The sequence below is a fragment of the Hypanus sabinus genome, chromosome 12, assembly GCF_030144855.1.
Source record: "Hypanus sabinus isolate sHypSab1 chromosome 12, sHypSab1.hap1, whole genome shotgun sequence".
Taxonomy (NCBI): domain Eukaryota; kingdom Metazoa; phylum Chordata; class Chondrichthyes; order Myliobatiformes; family Dasyatidae; genus Hypanus; species Hypanus sabinus.
This window is the reverse complement of record NC_082717.1, coordinates 96,318,641-96,336,479: the sequence shown is the minus strand read 5'-3', so window position 1 is coordinate 96,336,479 and position 17,839 is coordinate 96,318,641. Positions and strand designations below refer to the sequence as shown.

At 41.0% G+C, this 17,839-nt stretch overlaps 1 protein-coding gene across 3 annotated transcripts in view; it reads right to left on the bottom strand.

Moving 5' to 3' along the window:
* The window catches only part of tarbp1 (TAR (HIV-1) RNA binding protein 1), a 379,243-nt gene that overhangs the window by 176,985 nt on the left and 184,419 nt on the right, over positions 1–17,839 (bottom strand). For all 3 annotated transcript variants that reach the window (XM_059986503.1, XM_059986502.1, XM_059986501.1), the window contains exons 18-20: positions 12,144–12,343; positions 10,347–10,418; positions 2,669–2,789 (exon numbers count right to left, since the gene is read on the bottom strand). In XM_059986503.1, the coding sequence (XP_059842486.1) occupies positions 2,669–2,789; positions 10,347–10,418; positions 12,144–12,343 (393 nt within the window). The remainder of the gene's footprint in view (positions 1–2,668; positions 2,790–10,346; positions 10,419–12,143; positions 12,344–17,839) is intronic.

Sequence of the window (17,839 nt, the reverse complement as noted above, 5' to 3'; positions counted from 1 at the left end):
TCGCCTCTACTTTTTCTTGTGGTACTCGACTGGGCTACAAGAACAGCCTATGCTGGCTCAGAGAGAGGCATCCAGTGGACATTAACAGGGAAATTGGAAGACCTGGCATTTGCAGATGATCTCGCTCTTCTCTCACACCGGCTTCAAGATATGCAGAAGAAAGTAGATTCCTTGGGAGAGACCTCACAGCGAGTAGGCCTTAAGATCAGTCAGGAGAAGACCAAAGTTCTACACATTAATAACAAACAAGAGGAGCCATTACGGATTGAAGGACAAATAGTTGAAGACTGAAGGACAAATAGTTGAAGATGTAGACAAATTCACCTACCCTGGAAGCAAAATCAGTAAATCAGGAGGTACAGATGAGGACATCAGAGCAAGGATCGGAAAAGCCCAACATGCCTTCACAAACCTGCGACCTGTTTGGAGATCTACGGCCATCTCTGTCAAAACTAAGCTCCGTATATTCAGCTCCAACGTGAAAGCCATCCTGCTATATGAATCCGAAACATGGAGAATCACTAACACCAGCTGCAACAAGATCCAGACCTTTCTCAACAAATGCCTCCGGCAGATCCTCCACCTCAAGTGGTACGACAGAGTGTCAAACCTAGACCTATGGAAGAGAGCAAACCAAGAGCCCAATGTATTCCAGATAAGGAGGAGGAAGTGGAGATGGGTCGGCCACACCTTGAGGAAGAGCTAGTGGAATGTCACTCGACAATCACTCGAATGGAATCCACAAGGGAAGAGAAGAAGAGGTCGCCCAAAGCAAACCTGGAGGCGTAGGCTTTTTGGATGAACTGAAAGCCGCCAGCCAAACTTGGAAGACTGCAAAAACATCTGCTAGAGATCGCAGAAAGTGGAGGACTTTTGTTGAGGCCTTATGCTCCATAAGGAGCGAAAAGGATTGAGGGGGGTGGTAAGTAAATGTGTGAAACCATCTGAGAACAGGAAGCAGCTCTGAAAGAGTTATCAGTAAAGCAGGAAAAATCGGGTAGGAAAGAGTGCATTGAACGACTGGTCCAGTAAATTGCCTAAATAGAGATGAAAACCTGAATTATTGTAAGTCTTAAATAATTACAGTAGTACAAAGATAAGTTATAAGTTATGAAAAAAAGCCCAAACAAAATGTAATGAGGTAGTGTTCACGAGTTCGATGTCCATTCAGAAATGCAACGGCAGAGGGGAAGAAGCTGATCCTGAATCACTAATGTGAAAACATAGCTGAGAGGGGTTGTAATAGAGAGTCCCCATCCAAGAAAAAGCAAGAGAATCAGGATAACATTAGGTGAGAGGAAAAAGCAAATGGAACAAAGATGCATTTAATTTATTCATAGGCTGAGCCAGCGTTTAACTGTCTTTCAGAAGATGGTGGTGAGCTGCCATCTTGAACCACTGCAGCCTTTTTATAAAGCAATTAGCTTTATTTGTCACATATACATTGAAACAGTGAAATGTGTCATTTGTGTCAAATTAGATCAGTGAAGATTGTGCTGGGCTGCCCACAAGTGTCACCAGGCTTCGGGCGCCAATAGAGCATAGCCCCAAATTCACTAACTGAACACCTTTGGAATGTGGAAAGAAACTGAAGCACCCAGAGGAAACTCACGCAGGCATGGGGAGAACTTTCCACCAATGCTACTTCACATACTGAGTAATTCCAGCAGTTCATAAATGCAAGGGATTCTGCCAGTGCTGGAAGTCCAGACAAACACAAAACGCTGGAAGATCTCAGCAAGGCAAGCAGCATCTATGGAGAGGAATAAAGGGTAAATGTCCAGGTAAAGACCTTTCATCAGGACTGGAAAGGAAGGGGAAAGTAGGCAGAATAAGAAGCTGGGGGGAGGGGAAGGAGTGACATCTGGCAGGTGACAGGTGAGGGGAGAAGTTGGAGTGGGGTATAAGTGAGAAGCTGTGAGGAGATAGGTGTTAGAGGTAAAGGGCTAAAGAAGGAATCTGATAGGACAGTGCACCGTGGGAGAAAATGAAGGAGGAAGGGCACAATGAGGGATTGACAGGCATGAGGAGAAAGGAAGAAGCAGAGGTAAGAGGGGAGCCAGAATGGTGAATTAAAAAGGAGAGAAGGGAGAAGTGGGAAAAAATTACTGGAAGTTAGAGAAATATCAATCATGCCATCAGCTTGGAGGCTACCCAGACAGAATGAGGGTTGCTCCTCCAACTTGAGAGTGACTTCATTGTGACAGCAGTGGAGGTCATGGACCAACATGTCAGAATGGGAAGGTGAAGTAGAAGTAAAATGTGTAGCCACTGGGAAATCCTGCCTTCTGTGATGGATGGAGTGAAGATGTTCAATGAAGTGGTTCCAGAATTTGCACCTTTATATACTTTGTGACCACTGTAAAAATAATAGTTTTCTAAATTGGATTTTAAATACAACACATAAAACATATTCCAAAAGCAGATTGAATCTTATAACCATACAACCATATAACAATTACAGCAAGGAAACAGTCCATCTGGGCCCTTCTAGTCCGTGCCGAACGCTTACTCTCACCTAGTCCCACTGACCCACACTCAGCCAATAACCCTCCATTCCTTTCCTGTCCATATCTTATCATCTTCTCTGCTCAGGAATATTGCTTCTGAAATCACCATCACTACTAGTGAAAATCTCATTTACGATAACACAAGGTAAATAAAATACCTTCTCAAGAAGTTTGATGAACAGATTCTCCATAAACTTTTTATGCAGTAAATTTGATCTATTCAATCGACAGAGAAAACTGATGGCCAAAATTCGCACAGATTGATCATCACGGTTTTCACTGTAAGGTAACAATGAGGAGAAATAAGAGGGTTTTTTTTTAAAACAAGGCATTATTAAACTTTATCTAACTACTTATAACGTCTTGATAATGGCTTAGCAGACTGCTAAATAATCTAGAAGCATCTTTACATTGGAAAACTGTAAATCCTATTTTTCCAAAGAGCACTTTCAACTTGTTTCTGTTTTCCTAATCCATGCCCTTATATCTAAGATGTATACCTAAATCTCGGGTAAACTACTCACATGGCTGTCAGATGCACGTACAAAACATTATATGCTATTACCAGTCCTACATCTTACGTCTTCATAAAACTATTGGTATTGTTGTACTTCAGTATGTTTCAAGCTTGACATCATTAAAAGAAATATTGATTCAGATTTATCACCTGTACAGGCAGTGAAATGCATCACTTGTGTTAACAACCAATACAACCCAAGGATATGCTAGAGATAACCCGCAAGAATCGACACACATTCTGGCGTCAACATATCAAGCCCACAATGCACTGGAGAACAAAAATACCACAAAAGATATGTAAGGAAATTGTGACAAAATTAAATTTTGGGAGTGATTATATGGTCTCTGGAAGCCTTGCTATTGTTTGCATGGTGGCTGGTGAGAGGCTGATGCTTTTGCTGCTGCCTATGCGTGGGAGGGGTGAGGGAGGCTTTGGGGTTCGAATGTTTTGTGTCATACATTTTTTTGTTTTTTTTTCCAGTTTCACGGATTTCTGTGATGAGTAAGAAGTTTGGGTTGTATGCCACGTTCATTCTCTGATATTAAATTATATTGGACTGTTTACGAATAGCCAAAATTTACAAACCCCATTTCCAGAAAAGTTGGGATATTTTCCAAAATGCAATAAAAACAAAAATCTGTGATATGTTAATTCATGTCAACCTTTATTTAACGGACAAAAGTACAAAGAAAAGATTTTCAATAGTTTTATTGACCAACTTAAATGTATTTTGTAAATATACACAAATTTAGAATTTGATGGCTGCAACACACTCAACAAAAGTTGGGACAGAGTTAAAATAAGATTGAAAAGTGCACAGAATATTCAAGTAACATCGGTTTGGAAGACTCCACATTAAGCAGGCTAATTGGTAGCAGGTGAGGTATCATAACTGGGTATAAAAGTAGTGTCCATCAAAGGCTCAGTCTTTGCAAGCAAGGATGGGTCGTGGCTCACCCCTTTGTGCCAAAATTCGTGAGAGAATTGTTAGTCAGTTCAAAAGGAACATTTCCCAACACAAGATCGCAGAGAATTTAGGTCTTTCAACATCTACAGTACACAATATTGAGAAAAGATTCAGAGAATTCAGAGACACCTCAGTGCGTAAAGGGCAAGGTCGGAAACCACTTTTGAATGTGCGTAATCTTTGAGCCCTCAGGCGGCACTGCCTAAGAAACCGTCATGCTACTGTGACAATTATAGCCACCTGGGCTCTGAGTACTTCGGAAAACCATTGTCACTTAACACAGTCTGTCACTACATCCAGAAATGAAACTTGAAACTGTATTACGCAAAGAGGAAGCCATACATCAACTCTATGCAGAAACGCCGGCGAGTTTTCTGGGCCCGAGCTCATCTCAAATGGACCGAAAGACTGTGGAACCATGTACTGTGGTCAGATGAGTCCACATTTCAGCTAGTTTTTGGAAAAAACGGGCGTTGAGTTCTCCGTGCCAAAGATGAAAACAACCATCCTGATTGTTATCAGCCAAAGGTGCAAAAGCCAGCATTTGTAATGGTATGGGGGTGCATCAGTGCCCACGGCATGGGTGAGTTGCATGTATGTGAAGGTAACATTGATTCTGAGGTGTATATTAGGATTTTAGAGCGACATATGTTGCCATCAAGGTGACGTCTCTTCCCGGGACGTCCATGCTTATTTCAGCAGGACAATGCCGGGCCACATTCTGCACGGGCTACAACAGCGTGGCTTTGTAGACACAGAGTGCGTGTGCTTGACTGACCTGCTGCCAGTCCAGATCTATCTCATATTGAAAATATATGGCGCATCATGAAGAGGAGAATAAGACAATGGAGACCACGGACTGTTGAGCAGCTGAAGTCTTATATCAAGCAAGAATAGACAAAATTTCCAATTGCAAATCTACTACAATTAGTATCCTCCGTTCCAAAATGATTAAAAAGTGTTATTAAAAGGAAAGGTGATGTAACACAATGATAAACATGCCTCAGTTCCAACTTTTGTTGAGTGTGTTGCAGCCATCAAATTCTAAATTTGTGTAATTTACAAAATATAATTAAGCTGGTCAGTAAGACTATTGAAAATCTTTTCTTTGTACTTTCGCCAGTTAAATAAAGGTTCATGTGAATTATCATATCACAGATTTTAGTTTTTTTTGCATTTTGGAAAATATCCCAACTTTTCTGGAAATGGGGTTTGTAAATAATTGGTCTAATGAATTGACACATCCTTTGGTTCATGTGAAATGCTCTCCTGGTGAAGATGTGGTTTGGCTGAAGAGTCTGTACTCGTCTATGCTTCATATCCTGTCTAAGTGCAACAAGAGATGGAAATAAGGCAGAAAGAATAAGAGGGAGATGAAGAGATGATGCAGAGATGACACCATGTATAGGGCAAGCAACTGGATAGGTTAACTGGCCATCCGGCTGACAACTGGCAGCACAGTAGTGCAGTGGTTAGCATAATGACCACTGATGGAAGATTGGGAGATTGGGGTTCAATTCCTGCTATTGTCTGTAAGTAATTGTCCATCCTTCCTGTGACCCCGTGGGTCCCTCTGGGCGTTCCCGTTCCACCCACGTACCGAAGATTTATAGGTTAAATTTAGTAAACTGTGGCACCAGCAGCATGGAGACATTCGCGAGCCGCTCCCAGCATTTTCAGACTGTATTGGTAGTTGAAACAAATGAAGCATTTCACCATAAGTTTCAGTGCTTCAATTTACAAACAACAGAGCTAATCTTTATCTTCAACAGAAAGGAGTGCAATGGAACAGAGGAAGCTAGGATACAACAGTATACTGTGATACATGGAAAGCAACATCACAGATAGGCAGGATGGTGAAAAAGACATTTCACACATTGCTCTTTATCAGTCAAGGGACTGAGTATAGCAGTTGGGCCATTATGTTGGATACATCATTGGTTAGGTCTCACCTTCAGTACTGTATACTGTTTTGGTCACCCTTTTACAGGAAAGACATGGTTACACTGGAAAGAGTGCAGAAACGATAATGTGCCCAGAACTAGAAGGCCTGAGTTATAGGGAAAGGCTAGCAGGTATACTAGGTCTTTGTTTCTTGGAATGCAGAATGATAGGAGCAACATTATAAACATGTTTAAAATTCCAAGTGGCATTGATAAGGTGGATGGTAACACTCCTTTCCCCAGCGTACTGGACTGAAAAACTAGGAGGCAAGGATTTAAGATGAGAGGAGAAAGATTTCAAATGGACCGCAGCAACTTTTTTATGCAGAGGGTGGTGAGTATATGGAATGAGCTGCCAGAAGAAATGGTTGAGGCAGGAAGAGGCACTCAGATAAGTACATTGAGGGCTGGAGCTGAGAGGTAGAAAACCATAAGACATAGGAGCAGAATTAGGCCATTCAGCCCATCAAGTCTGCTTCACTGCCCCATGATGGCTGAACCCAGATCCCACATAACCCCATACATCTGCCTTCTCACAAAGTCGTTTGATGACCTGACTAATCAGGAAACTAACATGAGGAAATCTGTAGATGCTGGAAATTCAAACAACACACACAAAATGCTAGTGGAACACAGCAGACCAGGCAGTATCTATAAGGAGAAGCACTGTCGACGTTTCAGGCCGAGATCCTTCATCCGGACTAACTGAAAGGAAAGATAGTAAGAGATTTGAAAGTAGTGGGGGGAAAGGGAAATACGAAATGATAGGAGAAGACCGGAGGGGGTGGGATGAAGCTAAGAGCTGGAAAGGTGATTGGCGAAAGTGATACAGAGCTGGAGAAGGGAAAGGATCATGGGAAGGGAGGCCTCGGGAGAAAGAAAGGAGGGGGGAAGCACCAGAGGGAGATGGAGAACAGGCAAACAACTAAATATGTCAGGGAACAGCACACACAAAATGCTGGTGGAACACAGCAGGCCAGGCAGCATCTATAGTGAGAAGCGCCTTCGACGCTTCAGGACGAGACCCTTCGTCAGGACTCAGCCCGAAACGTCGACAGCGCTTCTCACTATAGATGCTGCCAGGCCTGCTGTGTTCCACCAGCATTTTGTGTGTGTTGTTGTTTGAATTTCCAGCATCTGCAGATTTCCTTGTGTTTGCTAAATATGTCAGGGATGGGGTAAGAACGGGAGGAGGGGCATTAACGGAAGTTAGAGAAGTCAATGTTCATGCCATCAGGTTGGAGGCTACCCAGCCAGTATATAAAGTGTTGTTCCTCCAACCTGAGTGTGGCTTCATCTTGACAGTAGAGGAGGCCATGGATAGACATATCAGAATGGGAATGGGACATGGAATTAAAATGTGTTGCCGCTGGGAAATCCTGCTTTCTCTGGCAGACCTCTGGCACACTGCTAGTGTCTTTCAGAGTGAAGACTGATTCAAAGTACTTACTAACTTCATCTGCCGTTTCTTTGTCCCTCATTACTACCTCACCAGTGGTCCAATATCAACACTAACCTCTCTTTTATTCTTTATAAAACTGAAAAAAAAACATTTGGTATCCTGCTTTATATTACTGGCTAATTTGCCCTCATATTACATCTTTTCCCTTCTTATAATTTTTTTAGTTGGCTTTTGTTGGATTTTAGAAACTTCCCAATCATTCGACTTCAAACTCACTTTTGCTACCTTATATGCTCTTTCCTTGGCTTTTATGCAGTCCTTAACTTCCCTAGTCAGTCACGGTTGCCTGTCCCTGCCAATTGAGAACAACTACTTCTGTGGGACATATTGATCCTGCACCTTGTGAACTATTCCCAGAAACTTCAGCCATAGCCATCATCTCTGCTATTATCCCCCTCCAATCCACCTGGGCAAGCTCCTCTCTCGTGCCTCTGTAATTCCCTTTATTCCATTGCGATACTGATACATCCAAATTGTGCTTCTCCCTCTCAAATTGCAGTATGAATTCAATCATATCATGATCACTGCCTCCTAAGGGTTCCTCATCTTAAGCTTCCTAATAAGATCAGGGTTATTACACAACACCCAATCTAAGATAGCCTTTCCCTGAGTAGGCTCAAGCACAAACTGCTCTAAAAAGCCATCTCATAGGAATTCAAAAAATTCCCTCTGTTGCAAGCCTTGGTATATGTGCCAAACATGGGAATTTAGGACAAACCAGGTTTGTAGTGGTCAGCATGGATTCAATGGGCTGAAAGGCCTGTATCCATTTGGTACTGCTCTACACTCAGTGGCTACTTTATTAGGTACACCTGTACAACTGCTTGTTAATGCAAGTATCTAATCAGCTAATCTTGTGTCGTCAAGTTTATTGTCATTTAACTATAAACATGTAGACCATCAAACAAGACAGCAACTCACTGCATAAAAGCATGCAGACATGGTCAACAGATCTAGTTGTTTTTCACATCAAACATCAGAATGGTGGAGGAATGTGACCTAAGTGACCTTAAACATGGAATGTTTGTGGGTGGAAGATGGGATGGTTTGAGTATCTCAGAAACTCAGAATGAGAATCAGGTTTAATATCACCAACATATGTCATGAAATTTGTTAACTTTGCGGCAGCAGTACAATGCAATACATGATAAATAAAAAAAGCGTGAGTGAGTGAGAGAGAGAGAGTGTGTGTGTGTCTGTATATATGCATATATATGTATATTAAACAGTTAAATTAAAATGAGCAGTGCAAAAAAACAGAAAGTTAAAAAAAACCATGAGGAAGGGTTCATGAATTCAATGTCAATTTAGAAATTGGATGGCAGAGGGGAAGAAGCTGTTCCTGAATCACTGAGTGCATGCCTTCAGGTGACGAGGGCATGTCCTGGGTGGTGGGGGTCCTTGATGATGGAAGCCGCTTTTCTGGGGCACACATCTCCTTGAAGGTGTCTTGGTTATTACGGAGGCTGGGACCTATGATAGAGCTGGTTAATTTTACAACTCTCTGCAGCTTGCTACGACCCTGTGCATAGCCTCTGCATACCTGATGGTGATGCAGCCAGTCAGAATGCTCTCCTCCTGCTGATCTTCTGAGCTTTTCACACACAACATTCTCTGAAGTTTACAGAGAATGGCACCATCCAGTGAGTGGCAGTTCAGTGGGCAAAAATGCCTTGTTAATGAGAGAGGTCAGATGAGAATGACCAGATTGGTTTAAGCTGTCAGAAAGGCAACAGTAACTCGAATAACCACACAGCTACTGCTGCAACAGTGATGTGCAGAAGAGCATATCTGAATGTACAACATGTCAAACTTTGAAATGGATGGACTGCAGCAGCAGAAGACCATAAACACACAGAAATCTACTTAATGGATCTCCTTATTAGGTACTTTGTGTACCTAATAATGTGGTCACTGAGTGTATGACTCTAAGACTGCAAGGTTGGTGAGCAAGAAAAGGCACTAAGATGCCAGGTGCATTGTCATGGGCATTGTAGGTAGCTGCAGCTAGTTATTTTTATAGATAACACACTAGAAATCCAGCAGTGTCAGTATCTCAAGTCAACACATTCAGTGGCCCCTTTTTACCTGAGGGAGGTGTGCCAGGACTGAATTCTTCCCAGCTCTTCCTGGACACATAGTAGGGAAATGAAATTCACAAATGATACAATAGGAGAACTCCTACACTCTGAATACTTAATCCTCTTTATCCACACACCTTGTTCAGTAGTCCCCCAAATAATGTTGATTTATTTTACTGAATGACATTTTATTCTGGCCGTTGAGTTTGATAGGCCCGAAGGCAGATTTTGCAAAATGATTTAACCACAATCAGGAAAATCAAATCAAATAAACAGGACGACGACTAAATTCAAGCAATTTAAAAGTAAGTTATGAGATATGATAATTTACATAAGGCAAGGTGGAAACATGATCAGTGCATTTCAGTGAATATTTTGCACTGTGGAAACTGAATAAGCCAAGAAGATCACAAACTAATGCCTTTTTTTCCAGTTTTTTTTTCTTTTCAGCAATATTGACGACTGGAAGCTAGTTGTTTACAAGGAGTCAATTCCATATTTCGTGTTTCATGGAGCAACCTGTATTTGACCTATTGAGGCTACACTGGTTCCTAGAACAATCTCACTTGCTACTCGTTTTCGTGTGTCCAGAGGAGTTGTTGGACTATGAGAGGTGCTTCACAGCACTCAGTTAACCTACCAGCACATCTTTGGGATGCGGGAGTAAACTGAAACATCCAAACGATCAAAGAAAGAAGATGCAAGCACACATAGATAGCACTGGACGTCAATATCGAATCTGAGTCACTGGAGCTGAGACAGCATCTTTATGAACGGACCACAAAAATGATCAGACTCTATCAATCAAATGTTCTTTTCCTCTTCCAGACAGTAAAACATTCAGTAACCAGCCATTTCCTCACCTTTCAGTTGCCTTGTTGGCTGCACAATCATCTCCCAGTAGTTCTATGTAGGTGTGTACATCTTGGATAAGCCTAAATGAAAACAAAAACAAAAATCATAACTCAAATCCAATGAAGAGCAATGAGAAATTTACTACAGATAAAAAAGCAAACAGAGAATGGAAAGTTTTAAACTTTCTGTTCGATTATTTATTTATTGCTTAGTTTACTTCAAGATAGAGCACAGAGCAGGCTTACCAAATCGTGCCACCCAGCAACCTGCTGATTTAACCCCAGCCACCCGCCAATAAAAAAACAGACCATGCGCACAGTAAAAATAGTCCAAAGATATTAAAAGACTATAAGTTCAAAAGAAACACAGTTTCCACAAGTCCTCATGGTCCTGATAGATTCATCATCCCACGCAGGCGGCAGAAGGGAATACCCCCACTATGGACTTCCACGGTGCCGCCGGACTCAGCCTCGCAAACACAGCACACAACGGAAGCGCCCTGATCGCAGCGGACTCCTAGTCCGTCAAACCTCCGAGCCTCCGACCATCCCCTCTGGCACAGCCTCTCTGAGCACCATCCTCTGCAGAGCGCACTACAATGCCCCCACCACCGGCCACTGGCAACGCGACCCTGAGGACTGGGGGCCTGTTCTTCCCAACAGAGACCCAGACCGCACAACAGCAGCAGCAACAAAGAAGGCCTCCCAGCAATCCTCCAATTTAACCCCAGCTACCCATCGATTTAACCCAGCAACCCTCTGATTTAACCCCAGCCTAACCAAAGAATAATTTACTATGGCCAATTAACCTACTAACCAGTGCATCTTTGGAACGTGGGGGAAAAATAGAGCAGCCAGAGAAATGTTCATGGGAAGGACACACAAACTCCTTACAGAGAATGTTATACTACCATGGGGGTTAGTGCAACGTCATTATTATTGATTTATAATTATATTTTTTGTGCCATACTCTGCCAGAGCCTCAGTGACCACTTTTTTTCAAAGTCCTTCTCACAATCCAGTGTTTTTTTTTACAAAGCCAAGTTGCGAGCTTGACACTCAACCCGGCATGGATGGAAAGCGTGTCCGGGAGCAGCCCGACTAGATTCAAACTCAGAAACCTTCACTCCAGAGTCTAGTGCTGATGTCACTGCGCCACCAGCCAGATTTTATAATTATTATAAAATTGTAAAACACAACTGATTATAGTTTAAGTTGATTTTTCAAGCTGGTTAGTAATTAACTAGAAAAAACTTTGCAAAGTAAGAGACACGTAGTACATAGAAATAGAATTTAGCATTAAGAGAGAGTAAGTTCCTTAAAACTTTGCAATAATTTCTTATTTCTCATGAACATTGACTTCTCTAACTTCCATTAATGCCCCTCCTCCCCTTCTTACCCCCATCCCTGATATATTTAGTTTTTTTCCCTTCTCTGCCCATCGCTCTGCCTGTTCTCCACTCCCTCTGGTGCTCCCCTCCCCCCTTCTTTCTCCCGAGGCCTCCTGTCCCATGATCCTTTCCCTTCTCTAGCTCTGTATCCCTTTTGCCAATCACCTTTCTGGCTCTCAGCTTCACCCCACCCCCTCAGGTCTTCTCCTATCATTTTCCATTTTCCCCTCCCCCTACTTTCAAATCTCTTTCCTTTCAGTTAGTCCTGATGAAGGGTCTCAGCCCGAAATGTTGACAACGCTTCTCCCTATAGATGTTGCCTGGCCTGCTGCGTTCCACCAGCAGTTTGTGTGTGTTGCTTGAATTTCCAGCATCTGCAGATTTCCTCATGTTTGCCAATAATTTCTCACTTTACCTTTGATCCTTCCTAAAAATGGGTCCGAATAAGCAAGCTTCCACAAAGAGATCCATATGGTTTTCAGCGCTCATGAAAGAATCCTGGTGGGAATCACTGGATGCAGAACCGGAAGGTAACCAGATTTGACAGCAATGAGTAATTAACATATTGAAGACTCCAGTTTTGGTTTCTGAAATTTTAAGCAATTTGCTTATAATCTACAAAAGGAAAGAAAGGTTGAAATTACATTTCTGCAGTGTGTTTCATGAATTCAGTCCCCAAAACAGTGCAGTGCTGTTAGTGTTATAATGTAAGGCACAAATAGCATAGTGACACATGACGGTATAAAGTTACTTCAACCAAGTTAAAGGATAATTGTTAGAGAACTAGCAAACTTTGCTACTTTCCATCAAATGGTGTGATAGGAAATTTAACACAGACCAAGGAGGACAGACTGGGCCATGATTTTAATTTCTCAACTTAAAGGCTTGGAATTTCAGATTAATTATGTAACACATGCAAAATTCTGGAGGAACTCAACAGGTCAGACAACATCCATAGAGAGAAGTAAAGAGCTGATGATTCAGGTTAAGAACCTCTTCAAAAGAGGAAACTTCTTCCCCCTTCCTTTCCAGCCCTGATGAAGGGTACTGACCTGCAAAGTCAGCTCTTTAAAGTTCAAATTTAAGTTTATTTTCAGAGTACATACATGTCACCACATACAACCGAGTTTCTTTTTCTGCAGGCATACTTAGTAAATCTATAGAACGGCAGCTGTTAACAGGATCAATGAAAAACAAACAAATTGTGCAAATGCAAATAAAAATAAATAACAAGAGCATGAAATAACAAGACAGAGAGTTCTCACAGTAAGACCATCGACTGTGGGAACACCAGAAATAGAATGAATATTGTTATCTCCTTTTGTTCAAGAGGATGAAGGTTGAGGGGTAGTAACTGTTCCTGAACCTGGTGGTGCGAAACCTGAGGCACCTGTACCTTCCACTTGATGGCAGCAGCAAGAAAAGAGCAGAGACTGGGTGGTAGGGATTTTTGATGATGGATGCTGCTTTTCTATGGCAACATTTCATGTGGATGTGCTCAATGGTTGGGAGGACCTTACCTGTGATGTACTGGGCCGAATCCACCACCTTCTGTAGGATTTTCCATTCAAAGGCATTGGTGTTCCCATACCAGGCCATAATGCAGCCAATCAGTACACTTTTCGCAACACTTCTATAGAAGGTTGACAAAGTTCTTTTTTTTTTTTTTTTTTTTTTTTTATTGCATTTTTAAATGATTACAAAGTATGAAAAAAACAATGTATATAACCCATACCCCCTCCCCTTAACCCCTCCCCCCTAACTGCCCCTTAGAAAAAAAAGAAAGAAAGAAAGAAAGAAAGAAAGAAAGAAAGAAAGAATGCCTGGTGGTTGGAAGATCTCCACATGCTCCATGGAGTTCGTAATAATTTTAATATGTATATTTATTTCTTTCCCCTAATAACCAATTGTTTCATCTTAAAAGCATCTATATATTTAATCCTATCTTTTGTAAATAAGGGCTCCAAATTTTCAAAAATGTTTCATATTTATCTCTTAAATTATAAGTAATTTTTTCTAATGGAATACAACCATAGATTTCTTTCTTCCAAGAATCTATACTTAAATGTGAATCCGATTTCCAAGTAACTGCAATAGCTTTTTTGGCTACTGCCAGTGCAATTTTTATAAATTCTTTCTGATACTTATTTAGTTTGAGTTTCGGTTTTATCCCTTCAATATCACCTAGTAAAAATAATATTGGATTATGAGGAAATTATGTTCCTGTAATTTGTTCCAGTAAAAGTCTTAAATTTGTCCAAAAAGGTTGAATTTTAGAGCAAGACCATGTCGAATGTAAAAAAGCACCAGTTTCCTGGTTACATCGGAAACACTGACCCGATAAATTTGGATTAAATTTTTTTATTTTTTGTGGTGTAATATATAATTGATGTAGAAAATTATACTGCACTAATCTTAACCGAACATTTATTGTATTTGTCATACTGTCAAGGCATAGTCTTGACCAATTTGTTTCTTCAATTTTAATATTCAAATCACTTTCCCATTTTTGTCTTGACTTATGGACTCCTTGCTTAATTACCTGTCTTTGAATCAAATTATACATGCAAGATACAAATTTTTTGATATTTCCTTTTTGAATTAAAATTTCTATTTCATTAGATTTCGGCAATAACATTGTTTGACCTAATTTTTCTCTTAAATAAGCCCTTAATTGAAAGTAACAAAATAAAGTGTTGTTTGATATTTTATATTTATTCTTTAATTGTTCAAATGACATTAATATACCTCCTTCAAAACAATTCCCTATATATCTAATCCCATTTTGAATCCAATTATATAAAAGTTGATTGTCCATTGTAAAAGGAATAAGTCTATTTTGAATTAAAGATCTCTTTGCTAATAAAGATTTTTTTATCTCATCATCAACATTTATCTTATTCCATAAATCAATCAAATGTTTTAATATAGGAGATTCTTTCTTTTCCCGTATCCATTTAGATTCCCATTTGTATATAAAATCTTCTGGTACATTTTCTCCTATTTTATCTAATTCTATTCTAATCCATGCCGGTTTATCTTTCTCGAAAAAAGATGCAATAAATCTAAGTTGATTTGCTTTATAATAATTCTTAAAATTTGGAAGTTGTAATCCTCCTAGATCAAATTTCCATGTCAATTTTTCCAATGATATTCTGGACATCTTACCTTTCCAGAGGAATTTCCTCAAATATTTATTTAACTCTTGAAAAAACTTCTGGGGTAATTGTATTGGTAATGATTGAAATAAATATTGTACTCTAGGGAATATATTCATTTTTATAGTATTTACTCTACCTACTAATGTTATTGGTAGTGCCATCCATTTTTCAAGATCTTCCTGAATTTTTTTCAAAAGTGGTAAGTAATTTAATTTGTATAAGTTTTTTATATCATTATCAACTCTTATACCTAAATATTTTATACCATTTACTGGCCATCTAAATTGAGTTATTAATCGACATTGATTATAATCTCCTTTAGTAAGAGGCAAAATTTCACTTTTATCCATAAAGGTTGACAAAGTTCTTGATGACACGCCGAATCTCTGCAGACTGCTGGGTAAGTAGAGGCGCTGTTGTGCTTTCTTTGCAATAATATTTATATGATGAGTCCAGGACAGGTCCTCCGAGATAGTCACATCCAGGAATTTAAAGTTAGTGACCCTCTCCACCTCAGGTACTCTGATGACTACTGGCTCATGGACCTCTGGTTTCTCTCTCCAGAAGGCTACAATCAGTTCCTTGGGTGACGTTGAGTGAGCGGTTGTTGCTATTACACCACTCAGCCAAATTTTCAATCTCCCTCCCGCATGCTGATTCATCACCTTTGATAAAGCCCACAATAGTGGTGTTGTTAGCAAACTTGTATGTGGTGTTGGAACTATACATAACCACACAGTCATAGGTATAAAGCAAGCAGAGCAGAGGGCTCTAAGTGCACATCCCTGTGGTGCACCTGTTTTGATGGAGATAGTGGAGGAGATGTGTTTAGCAATCTAAACTGACTGGGTTCTACATGAGAAAATCCAGAATCCAATTGCACAAGGGAGTATAGAGGCCCAGGCTTTAGAGATTACTGATTATTTTTGTGGAGACGATAGTATTAAATGCTGAGCTGTAATCAATAAAGAGCATCCTTATGTATGCACCTTTGCTGTCCAGAGGTTCCAAGGTTGTGTGAGGAACCAGTGAGATGGTATCTGCTGGAGACCTTTTCCTTTGGTAGCTGAATTGGAGCAGATCCAAGTCACCTCTCTGATAGAAGCTGATATGTTTCAACACCAGCCTCTCAAAACACTTCACCACTGCGGATGTAAGTGCCACTGGGCGATAGTCACTGAGGCAGGCTTCCCCACTCCTCTTGGGCACTGGTACAATTGAAGCCTGCTTGAAGCAGCTGAGTACCACACACTGCTGGAGTGAGAGGTTGAAGATATCCATGAACACACCAACCAGTTGGTCAGCACAGGTGCTCAGTACTCAGCCAGGTACTCCGTCTGGGCCGGATGCTTTCCTTGGATTCTCTCTCTTGAAGGCAAGGAAATCATGTCATCTTTAAATATTGAGACCAAAGGATCATCGGGAGACATGGGGGTGCACAATGGTTCCTCCCTGTTCTGGTGGTCAAAGCGAGCATGGAAGGCATTGAGCTCATCTGGAAGCAAAGTTCTGCTGTCCTGATGTTGCTAGTCTAGTCCAGATTCTCCTCTTCACCTGTGAGATGGCTTTTCAGTGATCACATCTACACCTTGTAGCATTCTTGATCTGGCAATCAGCAAATTCCAGATTGTTTGGTTCATCCAGGGCTTCTGATTGGGGTAAACATTGAATGACATTGTGGGGACACATGCATCTACAGGCATTTTAATAAAGTCTACTCCTTTTGTCCTATTGGAAGGACAAACCAGAAGACTGAGTACAGGATTAATGGTCAGTTACTTAAGAGTGTGGATGAACAAAGGGACCTTTGGGGTTCAAATCCATACATCCCTCAAGGTCGCTGCACAGGTTGATAGGGTAGTTAAGAAGGCCTATCGGATGCTTGGCTTCATTAACAGGGGGATTGAGTTCAAGAGTAAAGTGGTCATGTTGCAACTCTACAAATCTCTGGTGAGACCGCACTTAGTGTATTGTGTTCAATTCTGGTCACCTCGTTATAGGAAGGATGTGAAAACTATGGAGAGGGTGCAGAGTAGATTTACCAGGATGTTGCCTGGTTTGGAGAACAAGTCATATGAAGCAAGGTTAGCAGAGCTGGGAGATTTCTCTTTGGAGCGTAGAAGAATGAGAGGAGACTTGATAGAGGTCTACAAGATTATGAGAGGCATAGATAGGGTGGATAGTCAGTACCTGTTTCCCAGGGCACCAATAGCAAACACCAGAGGGCAGATGTACAAAATTAAGGGAGGGAAGTTTAGGGGAGACATCAGGGGTAAGTTGTTGTTGTTGGTTTTTTTGTTTTTTTTTTACACAGAGGGTTGTGAGTGCCTGGACTGACTTGCCAGGGATGGTGGTGGAGGCTAAAACATTAGGGGTATTTAAGAGCCTCTTGGACAGGCACATAGATGAAAGAAAAATGGATGGTTATGGGGTAGTGTGGGTTTAGTACTTTTTTTTAAGGATTATATGGGTCAGCACAACCTGGAGGGCTGAAGGGCCTGTACTGTGCTGTAGCGTTCTATGGTTCTATGGTCCTCTCCATAGATGCTGCCTGTTCTTCTTTATGGTTTCTTAATAATAAATTTTTTTGATTTGCAATACTCAAGCAAACAAGTGCATACACATCAAATGGAGGGTTAAAGTTATCAGGAGAGGTTGGGTACATTTTCTAGGGAGTAAAGGATGTTGACATGTGACATGATAGAGGTATATACACATATGAGATACAAAGATAGGGTACATATCAAGTGTCCATTTCCCTACGATAGGGAGTTTAAAACCCGAACCCATAGGTTTAAAGTGAGGGGAAGGAAGCCGAAAAAGAATCAGAGTAGTTGGCATCCTCAGTGATCTGACGAAGGGAAGAAAAGTAACAACATTTCAGAGGCATTTGGGAGCAGACATTCGAATGAGCAGGGCATAGTACAGTGGACTGGGGACACCTCAGACC